This window comes from Carcharodon carcharias, chromosome 1 (assembly GCF_017639515.1).
Source record: "Carcharodon carcharias isolate sCarCar2 chromosome 1, sCarCar2.pri, whole genome shotgun sequence".
Taxonomy (NCBI): Eukaryota; Metazoa; Chordata; class Chondrichthyes; order Lamniformes; family Lamnidae; genus Carcharodon; species Carcharodon carcharias.
In genome coordinates, this window is record NC_054467.1 from 88,406,633 (window position 1) to 88,429,308 (window position 22,676).

Sequence of the window (22,676 nt, forward strand, 5' to 3'; positions counted from 1 at the left end):
TTACCCAAACCTTTAATTCTTATAATTTCCTATCAAGTATGAATTGTTTATCAGTTCTTTTTGACATTATACGTTATAATTATTGATCCTTGAAATAAGACTGTAAAAATTAGTGTGGCAGCCAGTTCTACATCAAATCAGCGTACTACACTTTGGCTTCCCCCAACAGTGTAAAAAAAATGTTTCAGAAATGGAAAATGTTCAATTTTTTTTTAAAAGGAGGAACGATAGGTGTATTCACTAAAAAACTTATAAAATAATTATTAGCTCTATCTTGCAAAAAAAATATTTTGAGCCTCTAAATAAATAGGCTTGGTGCTATATCATGACAAACAGGCCTATCATCGCATATTTTTTTAAGAATTGGTTTCAGTAAAGTGTAATTAAAACATTGACGTTTTTGTTGTGTTAAATTTGCCTTCAAAATGAATATGCACTACACGAAGAGAAAGATGTACAAATAATTCAGAAAACATGGTATAGTAACTAAGGCCAGGAAACTCCTCAGAACAGCTCTGAGGAATTTCCAGGTCAGAGAGTCGCACAATAAAAGTAATAGACTTACCTGGCATCGGCTTCACTATAGTACTCTCTGGCCACAATATCTTCAAATAATTCTCCTCCAGTCACTCTAATAAGACAACAAACATTGCATGTTAGTGATTAGTATTCTTTCTAAAAGAAGAAGCACCAACATACCTTATAGCTTGTCACCCATTACCCAACAGCATTAACCTGCAAAACATGTATACCTCTCAAAACCTCTCTCTGTAGCCTACAGCACAATGATCTTAAGGATGGAACACAAGTGAGAAAGTACTAGCAAATGTTTTATTCTGCTTATTCCAATAAGTATCTGCCATTGCATTATTTCAGTAAAACTCAATTCATCGCAGATATGCAATACGTTCTACCAAGGCTATTTAAGTATTTGGTTCAATATAATTTTGTGTCTTATAATAATTCTGAATGGCTCGGTTAATAGCCTGAACTACATGGCCTATCTTGGTGTTTCTCCTCAAGTTGTATAACTCAACAGTATACAGTGGAGACAATCAAAATACTGAGGATGCTGGAATTCTGAAATAAAAACAGAGGCCAACATTTTCCCCACGTCTATATAAAAACAAAAAAACTGCGGATGCTGGAAATCCAAAACAAAAACAGAATTACCTGGAAAAACTCAGCAGGTCTGGCAGCATCGGTGGTGAAGAAAAGAGTTGACGTTTTGAGTCCTCATGACCCTTCAGCAGAACTGAGTAATATTAGGAGGAAATATAAGCTGGTTTAAGGTGGGGTGGGGGGGGAGGAGGAGAGAAGTTGCGGGGGGGGAGGTGGGACAAGCAAGCAGTGATAGAAGCAGATAATCAAAAGATGTCACAGACAAAAGAACAAAGAGGTGTTGAAGGTCTTGATATTATCTAAACGAATGTGCTAATTAAGAATGGATGGAAGGACACCCAAGGTACAGCTCTAGTCGGGGTGGGGTGGAAAGACTAACAGGGCATAAAAGGTATGGATTTAAAAATAATGGAAATAGGTGGGAAAAGAAAAATCTATATAAATTATTGGAAAAAACAAAAGGAAGGGGGAAGAAATGGAAAGGGGGTGGGGATGGAGGAGGGAGTTCAAGATCTAAAGTTGTTGAATTCAATATTCAATCCGGAAGGCTGTAAAGTGCCTAGTCGGAAGATGAGGTGCTGTTCCTCCAGTTTGCGTTGGGCTTCACTGAAACAATGCAGCAAGCCAAGGACAGACATGTGGGCAAGAGAGCAGGGTGGAGTGTTAAAATGGCAAGCGACAGGGAGGTTTGGGTCATTCTTGTGGACAGACCGCAGGTGTTCTGCAAAGCAGTCACCCAGTTTACGTTTGGTCTCTCCAATGTAGAGGAGACCGCATTGGGAGCAACGAATGCAGTAGACTAAGTTGGGGGAAATGCAAGTGAAATGCTGTTTCACTTGAAAGGAGTGTTTGGGCCTTGGATGGTGAGGAGAGAGGAAGTGAAGGGGCAGGTGGTTGCATCTTTTGCGTGGGCATGGAGAGGTGCCATAGGTGGACGTTGAGGAGTAGGGGGTGATGCAGGAGTGAACGAGGGTGCCCCGGAGGGGACGATCTTTACGGAATGCCGCTGGGGGGGGGGGGGGGGGTGAAGGGAAGATGTGTTTGGTTGTGGCATCATGCTGGAGTTGGCAGAAATGGCAGAGGAAACCACCAACTCCAGCATGATGCCACCACCAAACACATCTTCCCTTCACCCCGCCGGCGGCATTCCGTAGGGACACCCTGGTCCACTCCTCCATCACCCCCTACTCCTCAACCCCCACCTATGGCACCTCCCCATGCCCATGCAAAAGATGCAACACCTGCCCCTTCACTTCCTCTCTCCTCACCATCCAAGGCCCAAACACTCCTTTCAAGTGAAACAGCATTTCACTTGCATTTCCCCTAACTTAGTCTACTGCATTCGTTGCTCCCAATGCGGTCTCCTCTACATTGGAGAGACCAAACGTAAACTGGGCGACCGCTTTGCAGAACACCTGCGGTCTGTCCGCAAGAAAGACCCAAACATCCCTGTCACTTGCCATTTTAACACTCCACCCTGCTCTCTTGCCAACATGTCTGTCCTTGGCTTGCTGCATTGTGCCAGTGAAGCCCAACCCAAACTGGAGGAACAGCACCTCATATTCCGACTAGGCACTTTACAGCCTTCTGGACTGAATATTGAATTCAACAGCTTTAGATCTTGAACTCCCTCCTCCATCCCCACCCCCTTTCCGTTTCTTCCCCCTTCCTTTTATTTTTTCCAATAATTTATATAGATTTTTCTTTTCCCACCTATTTCCATTATTTTTAAATCTATACCTTTTATGCCCTGTTAGTCTTTCCACCCCACCCCCACTAGAGCTGTACCTTGTTTGTCCTGCCAATTATCACATTCTCTTAGATAATATCAAGACCTTCAACACCTCTTTGTTCTTTTGTCTGTGACATCTTTTGATTAACTGCTCCTATCACTGCTTGCTTGCCCCTACAACCACCCCCAACTTCCCCCCCCCCCCCCCACCCCACCTTAAACCAGCTTATATTTCACCCCTCTCCTAATATTACTCAGTTCTGCTGAAGGGTCATGAGGACTCGAAACGTCAACTCTTTTCTTCTCCACCGCGCTGCCAGACCTGCTGAGTTTTTCCAGGTAATTCTGTTTTTGTTTGATTTTCCCCACGTTGGTGGGAGGAAGAGTGGGAGCGGGTGCTGGTGGGTGGGCCTCCAATTGGCACCACCGGTCGGGGGCGCGCAGCCATTTTAAGTGGGTGGGCCAATTAATGCCTGCCCAGCATGATGTCCACTAGGAAGCACTATGCGCTCCATGTGTGAGCAGTGGGGCGGGGGTGGGGGGGTAGATTCCCTCAGCCTGGAGTGCGATCTTTCGCGCATGCGCGCAGAAGAGCGCACAGATCGCCCTGAGGTAAAGTGCCGCTTCAGGGAGATTGTCTCTGATGTAAAACTTGAAATAAAGAGGTTTGAAAAATTTTCCTGCCATGTCCCCTCATGTGACAGTGTCACATGATTAGGGACATGTGCATAACTATTTTTGAAACCTTTTGTAAAAATTTAAAGACCCTCATGAAACCTCATCCAGCCCGCAGATGAGGTTTCATGCTTTGTTCGAGGCCCGCCTGGGCTCCCAGCCTGCCCACCAATCTGAAGGCTGGACAGGCAGGTCCATGAATCATGTTAATTGGTTTTTGAATGGCCTTAATAGGCCATTGACAATTCGGCAGGCGCGCAGCCAATTTGGCTGCACACCCACCGAACTGACAATCTAAATGACGTGGGGTGATATCAGGATGCACGCCCGACATATCCCCATGTCATCTTTCGTCTCGATGAGTGGGCCCCGCTCCCACTCGCTGATCGGAAAACCCTGCCCAGAGAATGCTGGAAAAACCCAGTGGGTCTGGCAATATCTGTGGAGAGAGAAACAGAGTTAATGTTTTGAGTCTGTAAGATGTCATATGAACTTAAAATGTTAACTCGGTTTCCCTCTCCACAGATGCTGCTAGACCTAATGTACAGTGGGTGTCCTAAACAATTTCCAGTAGGAGGTATACCAGTATCAGCCGCAAGAGAGGAGAGGGAGAGGAGTGCCAAAAAAAAAGTTGTCAATGCCAGCTGCTATAGAATTTTTTTGACATTAATAATGCTTTGTGCCAGAAAATTAAGGTTTGCAAACTAATCACTCTAAAAGGCTATAATTGGAAATGTTTTGTTTATCCATTATATCACACATTAATTGTCAAGGACAGAAGATTCTTCACAAATCTTACAGGAAAGAGTTTTTAAGGATCATTATTCATGCATGGACAGCTACATTAATAATTTACTTGATTCTACATGGGTGAGATAGCTTTACTACAAAAGTAAAACCTGCCTAGATTAGAAACAAAGTCTGTGAAGGCTTGATTTATAATTTGCAAAGGCAAATAGTCTGAACAAGTAAAAGGAAATATAATTAGGCATAACTTTAGAGCATCTTCAGGAAGGAGTGGAGTGGATCTACAAAATAGATGAAAAATAAATATTTTTAAGACAGTACTGAGGGTTGCAGAAGCATAGCTCTAGAGGGTAAAATTTAGCATTACCAAGCATCTAGCAATACTAAGCTATTGACTTAAAGGAACTGTTAAAAAGAACAGTTAATCAGTACTGTGTTAATCAGTAGTGATTTATAATATGCCAAGTAAAAAAAAAATTGTGGAATGCTGATGAAATGAGCTAAGGAAAAATAAAAGGAAAAAAAAGTAGAAAATTCCGCTAACACCCAGTAGACCTGTGAACCTCTGTGTAGAGAACAGATATGTCAGTGTTTCAGGTCTGCTGACCATTCTGAAGGGTCTGTGCACCAAACACATTAGCCTGTCCAACCTCTCCACAAGGGTGTTTTCTGTTTTTATGTCTGGTTTCCAAACCCCTGCACTATTCTACTTTTTCTTCAGCTTCATAGGTAAGAGGACAATGCGAGGAAAGACCGAAGATTGCAAAAAAGGGATCCAAAGCTTTTTTTTTTACAAGTCATGCACACAGTAAATGGAGAACCAGTAAATCAGTTAAGGGTCAAATTAGAAATATTATAGAAGGCCAGATATGGGAGATGTTGTAAAAATAAAGAATGGAGACAGAGTTTGATAAATTGGCCCGGATTTTCACTGAGTTGGGACAACTTGGGAGCCCTTTCAAAACGGAGGGTGGGATCTGCGAGTTCTACCCCCATTTCCATTAATTTTCACCGGCATGGGATAAGGTTACAGGCAGTTAGCCCGTCAGAGCACTGTAGCCCTTGCTGGCTCCATTTTGAGGGCGGGCAGCTTAAAGCCATCTCCCCACTGCCGCCTCCACCCCTCTAATATAGCAGAATGGGGCCCCTTCAGTAAGAAGGCATGGTTCCCAGAAGAGGCTTGAACTACAGGGAAGTAACTGCTGCAAGTAGGGAACCAAAAGAAAAGACACATGCTCCTGGAACTCCTTCATTGATAGGCTTTGAAATACAAAAAAAGTTGTTCTGTCAGTTTCAATAGTTAGTGGTTGTATTATAAGGTAGATGTGTTTTTACTGCAGTGATTGATTACAGAACTCTGTGCTGCAAAGCTAAGTTGACCATTATATTCATCAGCATAATAAAAGTGCTGAGATGCATTAGAGTATTTTTCCATTTACACATTGGAAAAAGTGCTCCTATGCATTAAAAATTAAAGAAAACACTGCTTGGGATCTTTAGTGCATTAATCTGAAGTGATTTAGATTCCCAAAGTCCTTTCAAAATGAACAGAAAAACCTTCAGCAGCTTGGAGTTAGAGAAAAATAAAGACCCCATCTGTTCCAGGGCTGATTGATTGACAGGACATCGTGCGTAACTTAGGAGAAAAGGACATTTGGTATTTCAATTTCAATAGATTCAATTGTTTACAGTTTCCTGGGTGTATTATCATAACTGAGCCCATTATGAATGCACGGCTGACTTTCAAAAGGTCCAGAACCACTTCTTAGCAGGGGGTTGAATCTACATTAGTGCTATCAAGTGGCACTTACTTAGCGACAACATGCTCACTGATGCTCAGTTTGGGCTCCGCTTCTGGCCTCATTACAGCCTTGGTTCAAACATGGACAAAAGAGCTGAATCCAGAGGTGAGGTGAGAGTGACTGCCCAGGACATCAAAGCAGCATTTGACCAAGTGTGACATCAAGGAGCCTTAGCAAAGTTGGAGTCAATGGGAATCAGGGGGGAAAACTCTCTGCTGGTTGGAGTCATACCTAGCACAAAGGAAGATGGTTGTGGTTGCTGGAGGTCAATCATTTCAGTTCCAGGACATCATTGCAGGAGTTCCTCAGGGGAGTGTCCTCGGTATCTTCAGCTGCTTCATCAATGGCCTTCCTTCCATCATAAGGTCAGATGTCAGGATGTTCGCTGAAGATTGCACAATGTTTAGCACCATTCGTGACTCCTCAGATGCTGAAGCAGTCCATGTCCAAATGCAACAGGTCCTGGACAATATCCAAGCTTGGGCTGATAAGTGGCAAGTAACATACATGCCATACAAGTGCCAGGCAATGACCATCTCCAACAAGAGGAAATCTAACAATCGCCCCATGACATTCAATGGCATTACCATCATTGAATTCCCCACTATCAATATCCTGGGGGTTACTATTGACCAGAAACTCAACTGGACCAGCCAAAAAAATACTGTGGCTACAACAGCAGGTCAGAGGATAGGAATCATGCAGCAAATAACTCACTTCCTGACTCCCAAAGCCTGTCCACCATCTACAAGGTTCAAGTCAGAAGTGTGATGGAATACTCTCCACTTGCCTGGATGAGTGCAGCTCCCACAACACTCAAGAAGCTTGACACTGTCCAGGACAATGCAGCCCAGTTGATTGGCTCCCCTTCCACAAACATTCACACCCTCCACCACCGACGCACAGTAACAGCAGTATGTACCATCTACAAGATGCACTGCAGGAATTCACCACGGCTCCTTAGACAGCACCTTCCATACCCAAGACCGCTACCATCTAGAAGGACAGGGACAGCAGATAAATGGGAACACCACCACCTGGAATTTCCCCTCCAAGTCACTCACCATCCAGACTTGGAAATATATTGCCATTCCTTCACTGTGGCTGGGTAAAAATCCTGGAACTCCCTCTCTAACACCACGTACACCACAGGGATTACAGAGGTTCAAGAAGGCAGTTCAACACTACCTTCTCAAGGGCAATTAGTGAAGGGCAATAAATGATTGCATAGCCAGCAAAGCCCACATCCGGCAAATGAATAAGAAAATTAGGTTAGTTACCTTTGATGTGGTTAGTGAAATATATGTTTGTTCATACATATGACAGATTGACCACTTGGGGGGATTTAATTCTTTTGGAATGGCTTTTTTTGGAGCAGAGTTATTTTTCATTAAGACTAGATTGTTATTTATTTTTATGCTCATTTCAAAGACATATCTCCTGAGATCGGCTGAAAGTGAATACTGCATGGGTAGCTATGGAGCATACAATGAAGGGCATCAAGTGGGCATCGGGTATGAGGGGGTATGGAGAATAAGAGGGGGAATGGGGATATGACACGGCATGCAAGATGGGTGGGTTTGGGCAGGGGGTGATAAGACGTGAGAGTTTGAGGGCTTGACATGCATCATTAAAATTGGACTGACATCCCAGTAAACAGGCAGGCGTCCTAGCCTACTGCCCACACCATGCCACCTCAGATCTGCCTCCTGAGGCGATGGGCCTGACTCCATCATACCATACTACTTGTCAGCTGACTTGATAAGACCTTGTGACAACAGCATGTGGGTATGTTCTCAATCCATCTGTCCAATCCTCCTGAAGATTGTGTTTGGAACAATTGTGCTCAGTTGTTGGTATGTTGCTTGTTATCTCTTTGTGTGCTAAATGTACCCAGGTAGGCTAGGCAATGCTTGTTAGCCACTTTGTGCATGGCTACCAGAGAGATCCCTGTGGTGACATCAATTCCTTCACAGTATCGCACCATTTGGTGTTGTCATCTCATACTAATGTGGTTCTTTGCACACTTCGAACACCTTTGCTGGGATCCATGTCTATTCTTGCCAGGGTATACTACCTCACCTTCTGGCTAAAATATATTGCTGGTAATTCTACACCAGCATGTCTCTTAAGGCGCATTGTCTTTCAACTTATTTTGTTTCTTATGTAATTGGTCTGTGATCAAAGATGACTCGGTGAGATGATAGCATGGAATTGTGGTTCTCACTGGTCAAACAAACTGAATCTCAGCAGGTGATGACAATCTGGTGTCTAACTGTGCGAAGATGCAATAATGCAATTGGATATCTTGCCTGGTTGATGTGGAGCCCCAGCATCTTCCTCACTCCCAAGTACTGTTACTAATACCTCATGAGTCAAAATCCCTCCTGCCTACAATTGACGCATGGCTCAGCTAATAATCCAGAGATGATTACATTTGAGTTTCTGCACTTTAGCTTGAATCTCAATTGCTTAAACTTTCTCACCAGAACATCATTCCTAGTTTTACTTGTTTCATTGGTTCCTACATGGACCCCAACAACTGGATCCTCACCCTCCCGGTTCATCTCCAGCCGCAAGGAGCTATCCTTAACCTGGCTCCAGGCAGGCAATACAACCTTCTGAACTCCTTGCTGTTGCTACAGAGAACAGTATTTATCTCCCTGAATATACGGGACCTATAGCCACCACAATCGTTTTTGCTCCCTCCCAGTTGAATGGCATCCATGGCGCCATTGTCAGTTTGCAGTCCTTGAACTCATCCACACTGGTAACAAGTACCTCGTATCTCTTAGTCAAAGTCAAGGGCTGAGACTCCTTCACCACTGCATGTTAGATCCTGTTTGACTTGCAGTCACAACCTCCTGTCCCTGACCATTGATCAGCTGTCAAGTTCCACTTACCCAAGGAGTGTGACTGCCTCCAGGAATAAAGTTTCCAGGTAACTCTATGCCTCCTTGAAGCCCACAATATCTGTAACTCAGACACCAGCTCAGCAACTCTGAGCCAAAGTTGCTCAAGCTGCAGCCACTTACCACAGGTATGAGTGTCCGACATTGCAATGCATTCCACAGATTCCCACATGTTGCAGCCATGGCACATCACCATCCCTGTCATGTCCATATGTCCATCTAACCTTACTTATTTAACTAACCAATTAGTTACTAATTTAGTTAAAGAAATAGCAAGTTACAGTCTCCAAGCTTAGGGACAAAAGAAGAACACTCAGCAGCTATTGGAGGAAAACAAAAAGAATAAACAGCAACATCTCCTTCTCCCTCTCCGCCAAATTCCTGAGTTAGCATTTGGCTCACAAAGCATTCCATTCCTGGTTCAGTCTGTACATCCCACTCTCCTTCTGTGCTTCTTCCAAGATCCCCACCATAATAGATGCTAGTCTTCAGCAAATTCAATTCATTCAATGTGATCTCAAGAAACAGGTGAATGCACTGGATACTGTGAAGACTATGGGTCCTGACAACATCCTGGCAATAATACTGAAGACTTGTGGCCCAGAATGTGCTGCACCACTAACCAAGCTATTCCAGTACAGCTATAACACTGGCGTCTGCCCAAAAGTGTGAAAAATTGCCCAGGTATGTTCCTGTTCACAAAAAAAGGACAAATCCAACCCAGCCAATTACCACTCTATCAGACTACTCTGAATCATCAGTAAAATGATGGAAGATGTCATTGACCATGCTATGAAGTGGAATTTACTCACTAATAACTTGATCATTCATGCCCTGTATAGGTTCTACCAGAGCAACTCGACTCCAGGCCTCATTACAGCCTTGACCCAGACATGAACAAAATAGCTGAACTCCATATATGAAGTGAGACTCATTGCCTTTGGCAGCAAAACAGCATTTGACAGTGTGGCATCAAGGAGCCCTAGCAAAATTGAAGTCAATGGGGATCAGGGGGAGATCTCCACTGGTTGGAGTCATACCTAGCACAAAGAAAATGGTTGCGGTTGTTGGAGGCCTATCTTCTCAGCTCGAGGGCATCACTGCAGTCGTTCCTCAGGGTAGTACCTTAGGCGCAACCATCTTCAATTGCTCCATCAATGAAACTGAATTGAAAACTGTGATGTTTGTGTTTAATGTTTATGCTTTTTTGTAAAAGGACATTTTCGTTAAGAAGTGTTATATAAAAAACCTGACAGTCACGTGTGCTAAGCCCTGGATGTATTGCCCTCTGGTGTACAATAAGGGACAAAAGAACCTTTTGTTTTTTACACAGGAAGCTGGGTTTCAGATACAGATAGCTGTGTGTGTGTATATTCTTAATTGTTAAGAAATGACAAAACACTTCAAATGGTGATGAGGATGGGATCATCATTTTTAGGGGCTTTAGAGGCTCTTGATCCAGCTATTATGGACTTAGTAGTTTATGTTGAACAAATGGAACAGTTTTCATTGCAAATGAAATTGAAGAGGAAAAGCAGGCCTTAGTGTTTCTTACAGTCATCGGAATGAAAAATTTCACTTTACTGAGAAATCTCATTGCTCCTGACAAGTCAGTAGATAAAAGCTTTAAAGGGATTGTGGAAGTTTTGTGAAAGCACTTCGATCCCAGGCCAGCAATTATTGCTGAGAGATTCAAGTTTCACTGAAGAGAACAGCACGAGTGTCAGTCAGGAAGAAGCGCTGCTTGATCACTTGGTTTGTAGACTAAGAAACCAAAGAATTCAGCTTAGACTGTTAGCAGAGCAAGAGTTGACACTGAAGAAAGTATTTGAGCTTGCGCAAAGCATAGAAATGACAGAGAAACAAGCTGGGGATTTGAAAGCAGATTCTAACAATGCTGAAGTTAAAATAGTAAAGTTAGGGTACACTCGCTTTCAAACATGTTACCACTGTAATGGAATAGGGCATAATGCAGAAGCCTATAAGTGGAAAACCGCTGATTCTCGCTAGTGTAGAAAAAAAGGACACATCCAGCGTACACGTAGATCAAAGACTGAAGACAGTAAAGCAGTACCACCAAGAAAACGGCATCATGAGGACCACACAGACAAGTTGTGCTTGAAAATAAACAGGCAGTTTAAAAAGACGCATTACTTGGAAACAAAATGCAAAAGTAATGCAAGTCCAGATGAGTCAGAAAGTGAAACTAACAGCAACAATGCAGATGAGTCACTGCATTGCATTCAGTTTGATCTGAAACTAGATGAAGGACTAAAAGTTGACATTGCCTTAAATGGTAAAATGGTTGAAATGGAGGTTGGTGCTGCGGCATCTGTTTCTATTGCTTCAGAGAAGACATGGGAGAAAATTTTCAAGAAATACCCATTGGAGGTAACCCTCCTCTAGCTTAGCACCTGCACAGGTGAGCCTTGGAAAAATATCTGCTCAAGTTAAATATAGAGATCAAATAGCAAGGTTGCCACTTATCATTGTGAAAGGGGATCGTCCATTGCTTATGGGCAAAAACTAGCTGAAAGAAATTCAGCAGGACTGGAATATGCACTGCAACCCAATGTGGCAAATCTTGTTAGACAAGCATACCGATGTCTTCAAAGAAGGTCTTGGAGTTATTAAAGACATTGAAGCCAAACTTGCTGTGAAAGCTGAAGCTTCTCCAAGGTTCTTCAAAGCATGTTCAGCTTCTTACTCAATGCAATGGAAAATCGAGCAGGAACTAGAACGGCTTGAAAACTCTCAGATAATTGAGTAAGTTGATTATGCAGAGTGAGAAGCTCCAATAGCATGAGTGGTGAAGGATAGTGGGTCTATCAGAAAATGTGGCGACTATAAAATCACCATTAATCCTTTCTTGGAAGTGCATCAGTACCCACTACTGAAAACTGAGGACCTGTTCTCTGCTCTGAATGGAGTTAAATTATTCACAAAGCTTGACCTATCAGAGATATTTTTGCAAATACAGCTGAGGAAAGATTCCAGAAAGTACACAATTATCACCATGCACAGAAGTCTATATCAATACAAATGACAACCAATCAGAATAACGTCATCACCAGCCTTATTCCAGCAGGCCATGGATAAAATACTGCAGGACCTGCCTGGTGTAATCTGCTTCCAAGACGCCCTGCTCATCACAGGGAAAAACCTCCCAACTCACTTAGAGAACTTAGGCAGGTTCTTGCGTAGATTGGAAAAATACGGCATCCGCTGTAAGAAATCCAAACGCTCGTTCCCGAAGCCCTCAGTGGACTACCTGGGACATGTGATAGATGAAATTGGCCTCTCAACCTCACCTAGAAAGGTGGAGGCAGTGGTGAATGCCCAAAAATGTTAAGGAACTTTGTTCATTATTGGAACTTGTGAATTACTACGGCAAGTTCATTTCCAGTTTGGCTACCAAGGCAGCACCACTGGATAATCTGAAGAGGAATGCAAAATAGGATTGGTCACAAGCCTGTCAGGAAAGTTTCAAGGAACTCAGGCAAGAGCTCACTTCTGCTAAAGTCCTGGCACATTTCAATGAAAAGTTAACTGTCAGCCTGGCTTGTGATGCATCTGGATATGATGTTGGAACTGTCATCTCCCACACATTACCTGATGGCAGTGGAAGGCCAATTGCATACACCTTAAGCACATTGTCCAAGGTAGAGCAAAATTATGCCCAAATTGAGAAGGAAACTCTTGGACTAATCTATGGAGTCAAGAAGTTCCGTTAATATTTGTATGAGCGTAAATTCACATTAATTACAGATCACAAGCCTTAGCCTGAAATCACAAACCCCAACACATACTGCTGCAAAGCAACAAAGGTGGGTGCTGATCTTATCTGCTTACCAGTACGAAATTATATTTCACTCTACTGAGAAACTGAACTGGACTAGCCATATAAAACTGTGGCTACAAGAGCAGGTCAGAAGCTAGGAATTGTATGACGAGTAACCCACCTTCTGACTCCCCAAAGCCTGTCCACCATCTACAAGGCACAAGGCAGGAGCGTAAGGGAATACTTCCCACTTGCCTGGATGAGTGCAGCTCCCACAACATTCAAGAAGCTTGACACCACCCCGGACAAAGCTTGATTGGCACCACATCCACAAACATTCACTCCCTCCACCACCGATACATAGTAGCTGCAGTGTGTGCCATATACAACATGCACTGCAGAAATTTACCAAGGCTCCATCGACAGCACTTTCCAAACCCATGACCACTACCATCTAGAAGAAGGAGGGCAGCAGATAGATGGAAACACCACCACCTGGATGTTCCCCTCCAAGTCACTCACCATCCTGACTTGGAAATATATTGCCATTCCTTCACTGTCGCTGGGTCACAATCCTGGAACTCGTTTTCTAACAGCACTGTGAGTTTACCTACACCACATAAACTGCAGTGGTTCAAAAAGGCAGCTCACCACCACCTTCTCAAGGGCAACTAGGGATGGGCAATAAATGCTGGCCCAGCCAGCCAAGCCCACATCCCATGAAATGAATTTTAAAAAAATCTACTGAGAATCATGGAAATGCGGATGCACTTCCCCGACTTCCGTTACACCACAGCTCCACAACCCGGAATGAAGTCATCGCTTTCAATGTGAGCCCGATAGACATGTTACCTGTTAAAGATGATCAGAATTCGACTTGAAACACAGAGAGATGCTGTGCTTTCCAAAGCTTACATGTACACACAGAAGGGTTGGTGTGTACCCCAAGAAGTGACTACTGAGCTTAAACCTTACTACATGCGCAGATTTGAGCTGACTCTGCAAGGCAGTTGTTTGTTATGGGGAATCAGAGTTGTTATTCCTCCAAAATTCCAAACACGTATGTTAGAAGGACTTCACCTCAGTCACATGGGAATTGTCAAACTGAAAGCATTAGCTTGCCTACATGTATGGTGGCCATACCTGGATAAAAACATTGAAGGCATGGTCAGTGATTGCCTTCTAGACCAAGAAATGAAATCTTCTCCTGCACCTGTCCCATGGCCTGACCACCCGCGGCAGGGACTTCATCTGGTCTTTGCCAGACCACTTCTCAGACATACGTTCCTCATTGTGGTGAATGCCACAAAGTGGCCTTATGTTATTCCCATGAAGTCGACTACTTCAGCAAAGACCACTGATGCTCTCCAGAATGGTTTCACTTCTTTTGGATTGCCAGAGCAGATTGTGTCTGACAATGGCATACAGTTCACATCATGTGAATTTTAAACGTTCCTGAAAAATAATGGGATCAAGCAGGTTTTCATCTCGCCTTACCACCCGTCCTCAAATGGTGAAGTGAAGTGCTTTGTTCAGACATTCAGAGCAGCCATATTGAAGGGGAGGATGCAAACAAATTGAAAGTTGAAGCTGAAGAAACTTTTGATGGTATATCATAACACTCCATATTCAACAACAGGTGTTTCTCCTGCTGAGCTGATATTTGGAAGACGGCTGCGTACCAGAATGGATTTATGTGTCTGGATTTGAAAGGAAAGATTGGTTCAAGGCAACTTGATCAGAAATGGTCACATGACACAAGTAAACCAGCTCATGAGTTTAATCTGGATCAGTCTGTCTGGGTCCAAAATTACTGTGGAACATCAAAATGGCTCCTGGGAAGAATCATCAAGCGTGGAGGACCACTGACCTATGATGTTGAATCTTCCTGTGAAATCTGGAAGAGAGACATTGACCAGATTAAAGAAGCCAAATCCAAGGATCCAAATTTCCAGAGATCTCCAGTCACAGTGGAATATTTCTAGGAAACATTTGCTCCAGTTGATTCAACTGACAAATCTGTAGCACCTGTAGCTGCAACTGTTGAACCTGAACAGAAACAAGTGGAACAGCAGAAACTTCCATTTCTAAGCAAACAAACTGAGATATCTAAACCAACATTCCTCTCTAGGCCAAAGCGAATCTGCAAACCACCTGACCAATTTGTTCCTGGCTAAAGGGGGAAGAGATGTGATGTTTGTGTCTAACGTTTATATTTTTTTGTAAAAGAACACTTTAGTTAAAAAGAAGTGTTATATAAAAAACCTGACAGTTGGGTGTGCTAAATCCTGGATGTATTGCCTTCTGGTGTAGAATAAGGAATAAAGGAACCTTCTGTTTTCTTTACACAGGAAGCTGGGATTCAGAAGCAGATAGCTCTGTGTGTGTGTACACCGTATTTATACATTATAACACACTCTCAGCAGAAATGTAATCGTATTTAAAAATCCCAAGCTCCTGACCGCTTTAGCAGGATTTCTTCTCCCCGTCTTCCCAACAGAGTAAATATTCCAATGTCCTTTTAAACAAAGTTCCCTTCACTCAACCTTCTGAGCATAATCAAATGGACTTCCAGTAGCAAGATGCCCTCTGGTGATTCCTTGTTTCTTAAGGTCTCCCAAATCCTTGTTTACTCAAAGAGGGGTTCTGCCCTCACCAACAACCTGCTTGGTGATTAACCCAAAAACAGTACTTTTCTACTGCCTGGCATAGCAACACCTGCTTTCTGTCTTCTCCCAAATCCCTTGGTCTGACTGACTCACAGAGTCTGTGACAGCATGACAAGCTGCTCCCTCCTTTGTGGCAATGTATTAAAATTTGCACCTGACTTTGCATAAGTTTCAGTTTGAGTTTCTGTCTCCATAATAAGCAGGTCACATGGGTTTGTCTATGGGCAGATTTAGTAGGAGGCCCTATCGCCCTCTCCAAACTACTCCATTTTAAATTAAAAATTAAAGGAGACAGTTTAAAACATAATCATCTTAGCTTTCATAACTTAGACTAATATTTTGGGTCAGCACCCTCACAAAGAATTTTCATCTCTTCTCAGAAGCTGATGCCGGTTTGACACCAGATTAAGTAGGTAGTATATCGTATCATCATCTGGCAAATTGCAAGGATCCCAAACCAAACCTTTCCAATGAGATCCCACCAGGAAAACATGGCCCTCATACTGAAAATGAAGTACTACTGGGTTTTAGGTTCGGGATGACAGAAAATACTATAAGTTTTGTTGTGCTAAGTAGCAGTTAAATTGTGGTTTGAAAAGTCCAGTGGTAATTTATATAATTGATGCCATTTTAATTGGATTCAGGGTAGAAGATGTGCAGGAAAATATATTTTTTTCCAAAATCGATGGTTCTAATCTCTGCTAGGTGAGCTGAGTCATAGCACAAGGAATGAAATTATAATTTCTCAACATAATTAGACTGGGTGTATTAACATAAAAGGTGAATTCAGAGCAGCTCATCAGTTTTATTAATTCAGTGTTAGCCACAGACAATTTTCATATATTTGTCTTCAATTAATGGCGATTCTACAAACTAGGTTTCTCACTACATCAATAACTTAACCTCATGCAATTAAGAGAACACCTCAATACAACAAACATATATTTTACACAGAAGACATTCATTCACAGTTAATTAAGCCCCATAAATATTCAACGAGTAACTAGACCTCATCACCCATGCAGTGAGGAGAAACAGCAGGCTTTGTGGCTGAAAACAAGGCCGATTATGCCGCAGACATGAGAATCAAATGAGAGCTCCATCAATAAGATTCCTTGTTGCAGCCAAGGAAACTGCTTTTAGGGCTATTAAAAGCTGTGGTGTTGGAGGCAATAAGAACACTGGTCAATAACCTAGATATGTGGGCACTAGATGCTGACTGGTAATGAGCCAGGATTCAAAGGAGTACAGATTTATGACTGAAGCTGGAGGTGGTTGAGTGGGGTCTTGGCATTCCTCTCTTCCTCCCCTTCCCTCACCTTGTCCCTGGCCATGTCAGCTGCCAGTAATAGGGGTTTACAGGTGGATTTAAACAAAAGTCCTTCCAAGAATTCACCATGCCTAAACAATTGCTTTTGTACTGAGGTAGACTTGGGTATTTCAGAGCTAAGAACAAATCAAGCTGTGATTTTACAGTTAAGTCTTACATGCTGGATAAATTGAAAGGTGGCGGTTACACAGGTCATTCCTTGCAATCCGAAGGGCATTAGCTAGCAAGTTGTGGCTTTCTGGGATTTAAAAAGAAATACTTAATTGAACTAAAAACATAAGTCAATGAAATCTATACTGTAATGTCAACAGCTTCACACTCAACATAATCAATATTAGTTTTAGTTGCATGACTCTGAGCTCTGTGCAGCCACTAGTTGTTGCTAGATGACTTTATGAACTTAACATGTATGGTCATATTTCACTTGGCAACTTTATAGTGAGCACTGATGCAGAAAAAAAAGTGATGCACAAAGTAATGGCATTCATCTCCAAGATTAGGAAGGCCCTTTGGGAGGACGTTTGTGTACTGACAACTCTTTTTTTTGTGCAATGGTATAAGTGTGGTTTGGAAAAAGATGTTCATTGGACTAGTTTGGATCACTTTTCCCAAATATTTTATTGGATATATTCATCTAGGCTTTTGCCCTCCTTAGTTTGAGCCCATCTCTGGTGGGGCAGGACTCCTGCCCTACACAAACATGCCCCCAACCCTGGCCATATTTATGGCTCCAAGGTCATCTACAGATAGGAAGCAGGCTCTCCAGCCTTTGCCAGCCAGTCATGTCAGAAAAGGGAAAAAATGTTTCTCAGCCCTCATGGCTGTCAACGAGGGCAGGAGGGGAGGCGGGGAGGAGGCTAACAAGCTGCCAAAAGAAATTTTTTTTCCCCTGAAAATGGTAGATTTTGATATTGTGGCCTACTTATGGTGGTTTGAAGATGCTAACACAAGTCCCTCTGCCAGCTTTGAACACCTAGGGCAGAATATAGCCGTTGGCGTGTGGGGGCAAGCCCGACACGGTGACGTGCAAAATGATGTGCAATGACATCGGGTGTGCGTCCTGACGTCATCACGCATCATTTCAATATTTCATTCAGTGGGTGTGTGCAGGAGGCGGCTGCACGCCCGTTGAACTGTCAACGGCCTATTAAGGCCATTACAAAAGCAATTAAAGTTGTTACCAATGCTACCTGTCCAACATTAAGGTTGGCGGACAGGCGAAGAGCCCAAGTAGCGTTTGTGTTTTTCAGGAAACCTCATCCAAGGACGGTTGAGGTTTCCTGAAGCTTGTATAAAATAAATAAATAAATTTTCTTGACTTCACAAATATGTCCCAGCTCATGTGACATGGTCACATGAGGGGACATGTCTAAATAAATTTTTACTTTATTTATTTAGAAGTTTTGTCACCTATTCAATCTCCCTGAGGCACCTCCATGCCTCAGGGAGATTGCTTAGCTCTGATGCATGCATGCGTGAAAGAGCGCAGGCCCCGGCTCTCCCTCCTCCCCCCGCCTGCACAGGTAGTGCTGAGCGCTATTGGCTGCGCATTATGATGGGCAGGCCTTAATTGGCCCACCCGCTTAAAATGGCAGCGTGCAGCTGATCGTGTGCGGTGATCGGCTCCGCGCCGGCCCCCACCCACTCCTGCTCAGCCTGCCTGCCATAGGTAAGATTCTACCCCTAATTTCTGTGCCTACTCTGCATCAAGCATTCAGAATAATTAAATGTAGAAAACACAAGGGTAGCCACAAGTCACTCAAATGCATCAATTTATACCCAGCTGCAGCATATCTGGAGAGATTTATTCTGGATTGCTGGCAATCACTCTTGGATAATAAGAGAGTTTAGGACATAGCAGGGAATGTATTTTGACCCACCTGTTCCAAATTAACTCAAAATATGAGTTGGGATTGTACTACAGTCAATTAAACTGGGTGCTGGGGATAAAAATCCTATTTGAAAATATAATTTGCAGTTTGGATGGTAAAATCCAGAATGCATTTTACAAACTGCACAATTCTTCATACAAATTTGGAGTGAACATTTTGTTATTTTAATTATACCTCAAACAGTCAAATTGTTGGTGAATATACACTATGGATTCTGCAGTTCATCTTGGGTTGTGGAAGGTTAATTCCTTCAGGAAGCTTCATTCACCATTCCATATCGTTTTCAATAATGCTAATCCATCTGATGAAGATCTGAGATACCGAATCCAAACATCCTTCAGATACTAACCTTTAAGCATTGAATACAGGAAAGCATCCGAAAACATGGAGAATGCCCCTTATTCCCAACTTTCTGCTTCCTGTCCATTAACCAATCCTCCATCCATGCTAATTTATTACTGCCAATTTCATGAGCCCTTATCTTGCATGTTAATCCATACGTATCGAATGCCTTTTGGAAATCTAAGTATACCAAATCTACTGGATTCCCTTTATCTATTCCACTAGTTACATCCTCAAAAAACTCCAATAAATTGTCAGATGCAGTTTTCCTTTCATGAAACTATGTTGATTTTGCCTGATCATACTATGATTTTCTAAGTGCATCCTTAACAATAGATTCTAGCATGTTCTCGACAACTAATCTCAGGCTAACCCTGTTTTCTTCCCCCTTTCCTGAATAGCGGTATTATAATTGATAACATCCAACTCACTGGGATTGCTCTCAAGCCTAGAGAATTTTAGAAAATTATAACCAGTGCACCCATTATATCTGCACCTACTACTTTCAAAACCTTAGGTCACAGGTCATCAGTCCTGGGGACGTGTCAACTTTCAGTCTCTTAATATTTTCTAATACCTTTTCTCTGCTGATGGTCTCAATCTTAGTGGCAACGAAGTCCATGTGCTCCTTGCACTTGTTTTTTTAAATTCATTCACAGGTTGGGGGCTTCACTGGCGGGGCCAACATTTATTGCCCATCCCTAATTTCTCGAGAAGGTGGTGGTGAGCCACCTTCTTCAAATGCTGTAGTCCATGTGGTGTAGGTACACCCACAGTGCTGGTAGGGAATGCCAGGATTTTGACCCAGTGACAGTGAAGGAACAGTGATGTATTTCCAAGTCAGGATGGTGAGTGACTTGGAGAGAACTTCCAGGTGGTGGCATTCCTATCTACCTGCTGCCCTTGTCCTTCTAGATGGTAGTGGTCATGGGTGTGGAAGGTGCTGATGAAGGTACCATCTTGTAGATAGTACACACACAGCTGCTACTGTGTGTTGGTGGTGGAAGGGTGAAAGTTTGTGGATGTGGTGCCAATCAAACGGGCAGCTTGGTCCTGGACTGTGTCAAGTTTCTTGAATGTTGTGGGAGCTGTACTCATCCAGGCAAGTGTGAAATATTCCATCATACTCCTGATTTGTGCCTTGTAGATGGTGGACAGGCTTTGGGGAGTCAGGAGGTGGGTTACTCATTGCAGAATTCCTAGCCTCTGACCTGCTCTTAGAGCCACAGTAATTATATGGCTGGTGCAGTTCAGTTTCTGGCCAATGGTAATCCCCAGGATGTTGATAGTGGGGGGACTCAGTGAGGGTGATGCCATTGAACATCAGGGGGTGATATTTGGATTCTCGCTTGTTGGAGGTGGTCATTGCCTGACACTTGTGTGGTGTGAACGCTGCTTGATACTTGTCAGCCCAAGCCTGGATATCGTCCAGGTCTTGCTGCTTTTGGCATGGACTGCTTCAGTATCTGAGGAATCGTGAATATTGCTGAACATCATGCAATCATCGGCAAACATCCCCACTTCTGACCTTACAATGGAAGGAAGCTCATTGATAAAGCAGCTGAAGATGATTGGGCCAAGGACACTACACAGAGGAACTCCTGCAGTGATGTCCTGGAGCTGAGATGACTGACCTCAAACAACCACAACCATCTTCCTTTGTGTTCAGGTATGACTCCAACCAGCAGAGAATTTTCCCCGATTCCCATGGACTCCAGTTTTGCTAGGCTCCTTGATGCCACACTCTGTCAAACATGACCTTGATGTCAAGGGAGTCACTGTCACATCGCCTCAGGAGTTCAGCTCTTTTGTCCATATTTGAACCAAGGCTTTAAGGAGGTCAGGAGCTGAGTGGCCCTGGAAGAACCCAAACAGGGCGTCAGTGAGCAGGTCATTGCTAAGGAAATGTTGCTTGATAGCACTGTTGATGACTCCTTCCATTACTTTACTGATGATCGAGGGTAAACTGATAGGGCGGTAAATGGTCGGATTGGATTTGTCCTTTTTGTGCACATGACATACCTGGGCAATTTTCCACATTACTGGGTAGATGCCAGTGTTGTAGCTCTACTGGAACAGCTTGGCTAGGGGCACACAAGTTCTGGAGCACAAGTCTTTACTACTATTGCCGGAATAGTGTCAGGTCCCATCGCCTTTAGTGTCTCCAGTGCCTTCAGCCCTTTCTTGATATCACGTGGAGTGAATCGAATTGGCTGAAGGCTGGCATCTGTGATTTCGGGGTCCATCGGAGGAGGCCGAAATACATCATCCACTCGGCACTTCCGGCTGAAGATTGTAACAAATGCTTCAGCCTTATCTTTTGCACTGCTGTGCTGGGCTCCTCCACCATTGAGGACGGGGATATTTGTGAAGCCTCCTCCTCCAAAGTTGTCTAATTGTCCACCACCATTCACGACTGGATGTGGTAGGACTGCAGAACTTAGATTTGATCCGCTAGTTGTGGGAGCACTTAGCCCTGTCACTTGATGGTTATGCTGTTTGGCACGCAAGTAGTCCTGTGTTGCAGCTTCACCAGTACACGACATACCCGGGCAATTTTCCACATTACTAAGTAGATGCCGGTGTTGTAGCTCTACTGGAACATTTTTAGGTATGCCTGGTGTTGCTCCTGGCATGCCCTCCTGCACTCTTCACTGAACTCTTGGATTGATGGCAATGGTAGAGTAGGGGGTATGTCAGTTCATGAGTTTACAGATGGTGTTCGAGTACAATTCTGCTGCTGCTGATGGTCCACAGTGCCTCATGGATGCCCAGTCTTGAGTTGCTAGATAGTTTCAAAATCTATCCCATTTAACATGGTGGTGGTACCACACAACATGACGCATTCCTACTGACACTGTCATAGCCAGATGCATCTGCGGCAGGCAGGGTGGTTAGGATGAGGGCAAGTATGTTTTTCCCTCTTGTTGTTTCCCTCACCACCTGCCGCAGACCCAGTTTAGCAGCTTTGTCATTTAGGACTCAGCCAGCTCGGTCACCAGTGGTGCTACCGAGCCACTCTTGGTGATGGACATTGAAGCCCCCACCCAGAGTACATTCTGTGACCTTGCCTCCCTCAGTGCTTCCTCCAAGTGATGTTCAACATGAAGGAGCACTCAAATGCCAGGCAGGTGGGATCTTGAAAGTGTGATTCTAAATGAACTGAAAAAAAATACATGGGGAAAAATTGGATAAGGCCTGAAACAGGCATGGGGATCTCAATACACAATTAACCTGTGCCTGATTATTGCAGGCAGCGTGCAATCTTTGTGCTGCCTGCTAATTTAACTGACAGAAGTGTGCAGTTCAGCACTAAGCATACTGCTGAGCGGCTGCACACCTCAGCAGCGGTCTCATGTTCATACCTGATTATCACCACTTAAAGCTAACCTGCATCTCTTAAAGTTTGTTCCTATCTAATCCACCTTTGCACATTCCACTTCCCTCTCACCCCTCAACCTCTTGTGATTTATGCACTGATGCCTTCACCAAAATGGTGTCTGATGCAGTTTATAGCTGAAGTGTGTGCATATAGTGCTGATGATATTTTGGTACCAAAAGATAGCAGCTGCGCTGGAAGTACTGAGCCAAATTTTGGAACCATCATTCTTAATCACAACCTGTGAAAAGCCCTAAACATATTTATTAGGCAAAACAAAACTTTTGAAAAAC

The 22,676-nt window shown here is 43.4% G+C and overlaps 1 protein-coding gene across 7 annotated transcripts in view; it reads right to left on the minus strand.

Moving 5' to 3' along the window:
• LOC121289434 (calcium/calmodulin-dependent protein kinase type II subunit delta) overlaps positions 1-22,676 on the minus strand; it is a 346,749-nt gene that overhangs the window by 126,989 nt on the left and 197,084 nt on the right. For all 7 annotated transcript variants that reach the window (XM_041209007.1, XM_041209180.1, XM_041209331.1 and 4 more), the window contains exon 5: positions 566-631. In XM_041209007.1, the coding sequence (XP_041064941.1) occupies positions 566-631 (66 nt within the window). The remainder of the gene's footprint in view (positions 1-565; positions 632-22,676) is intronic.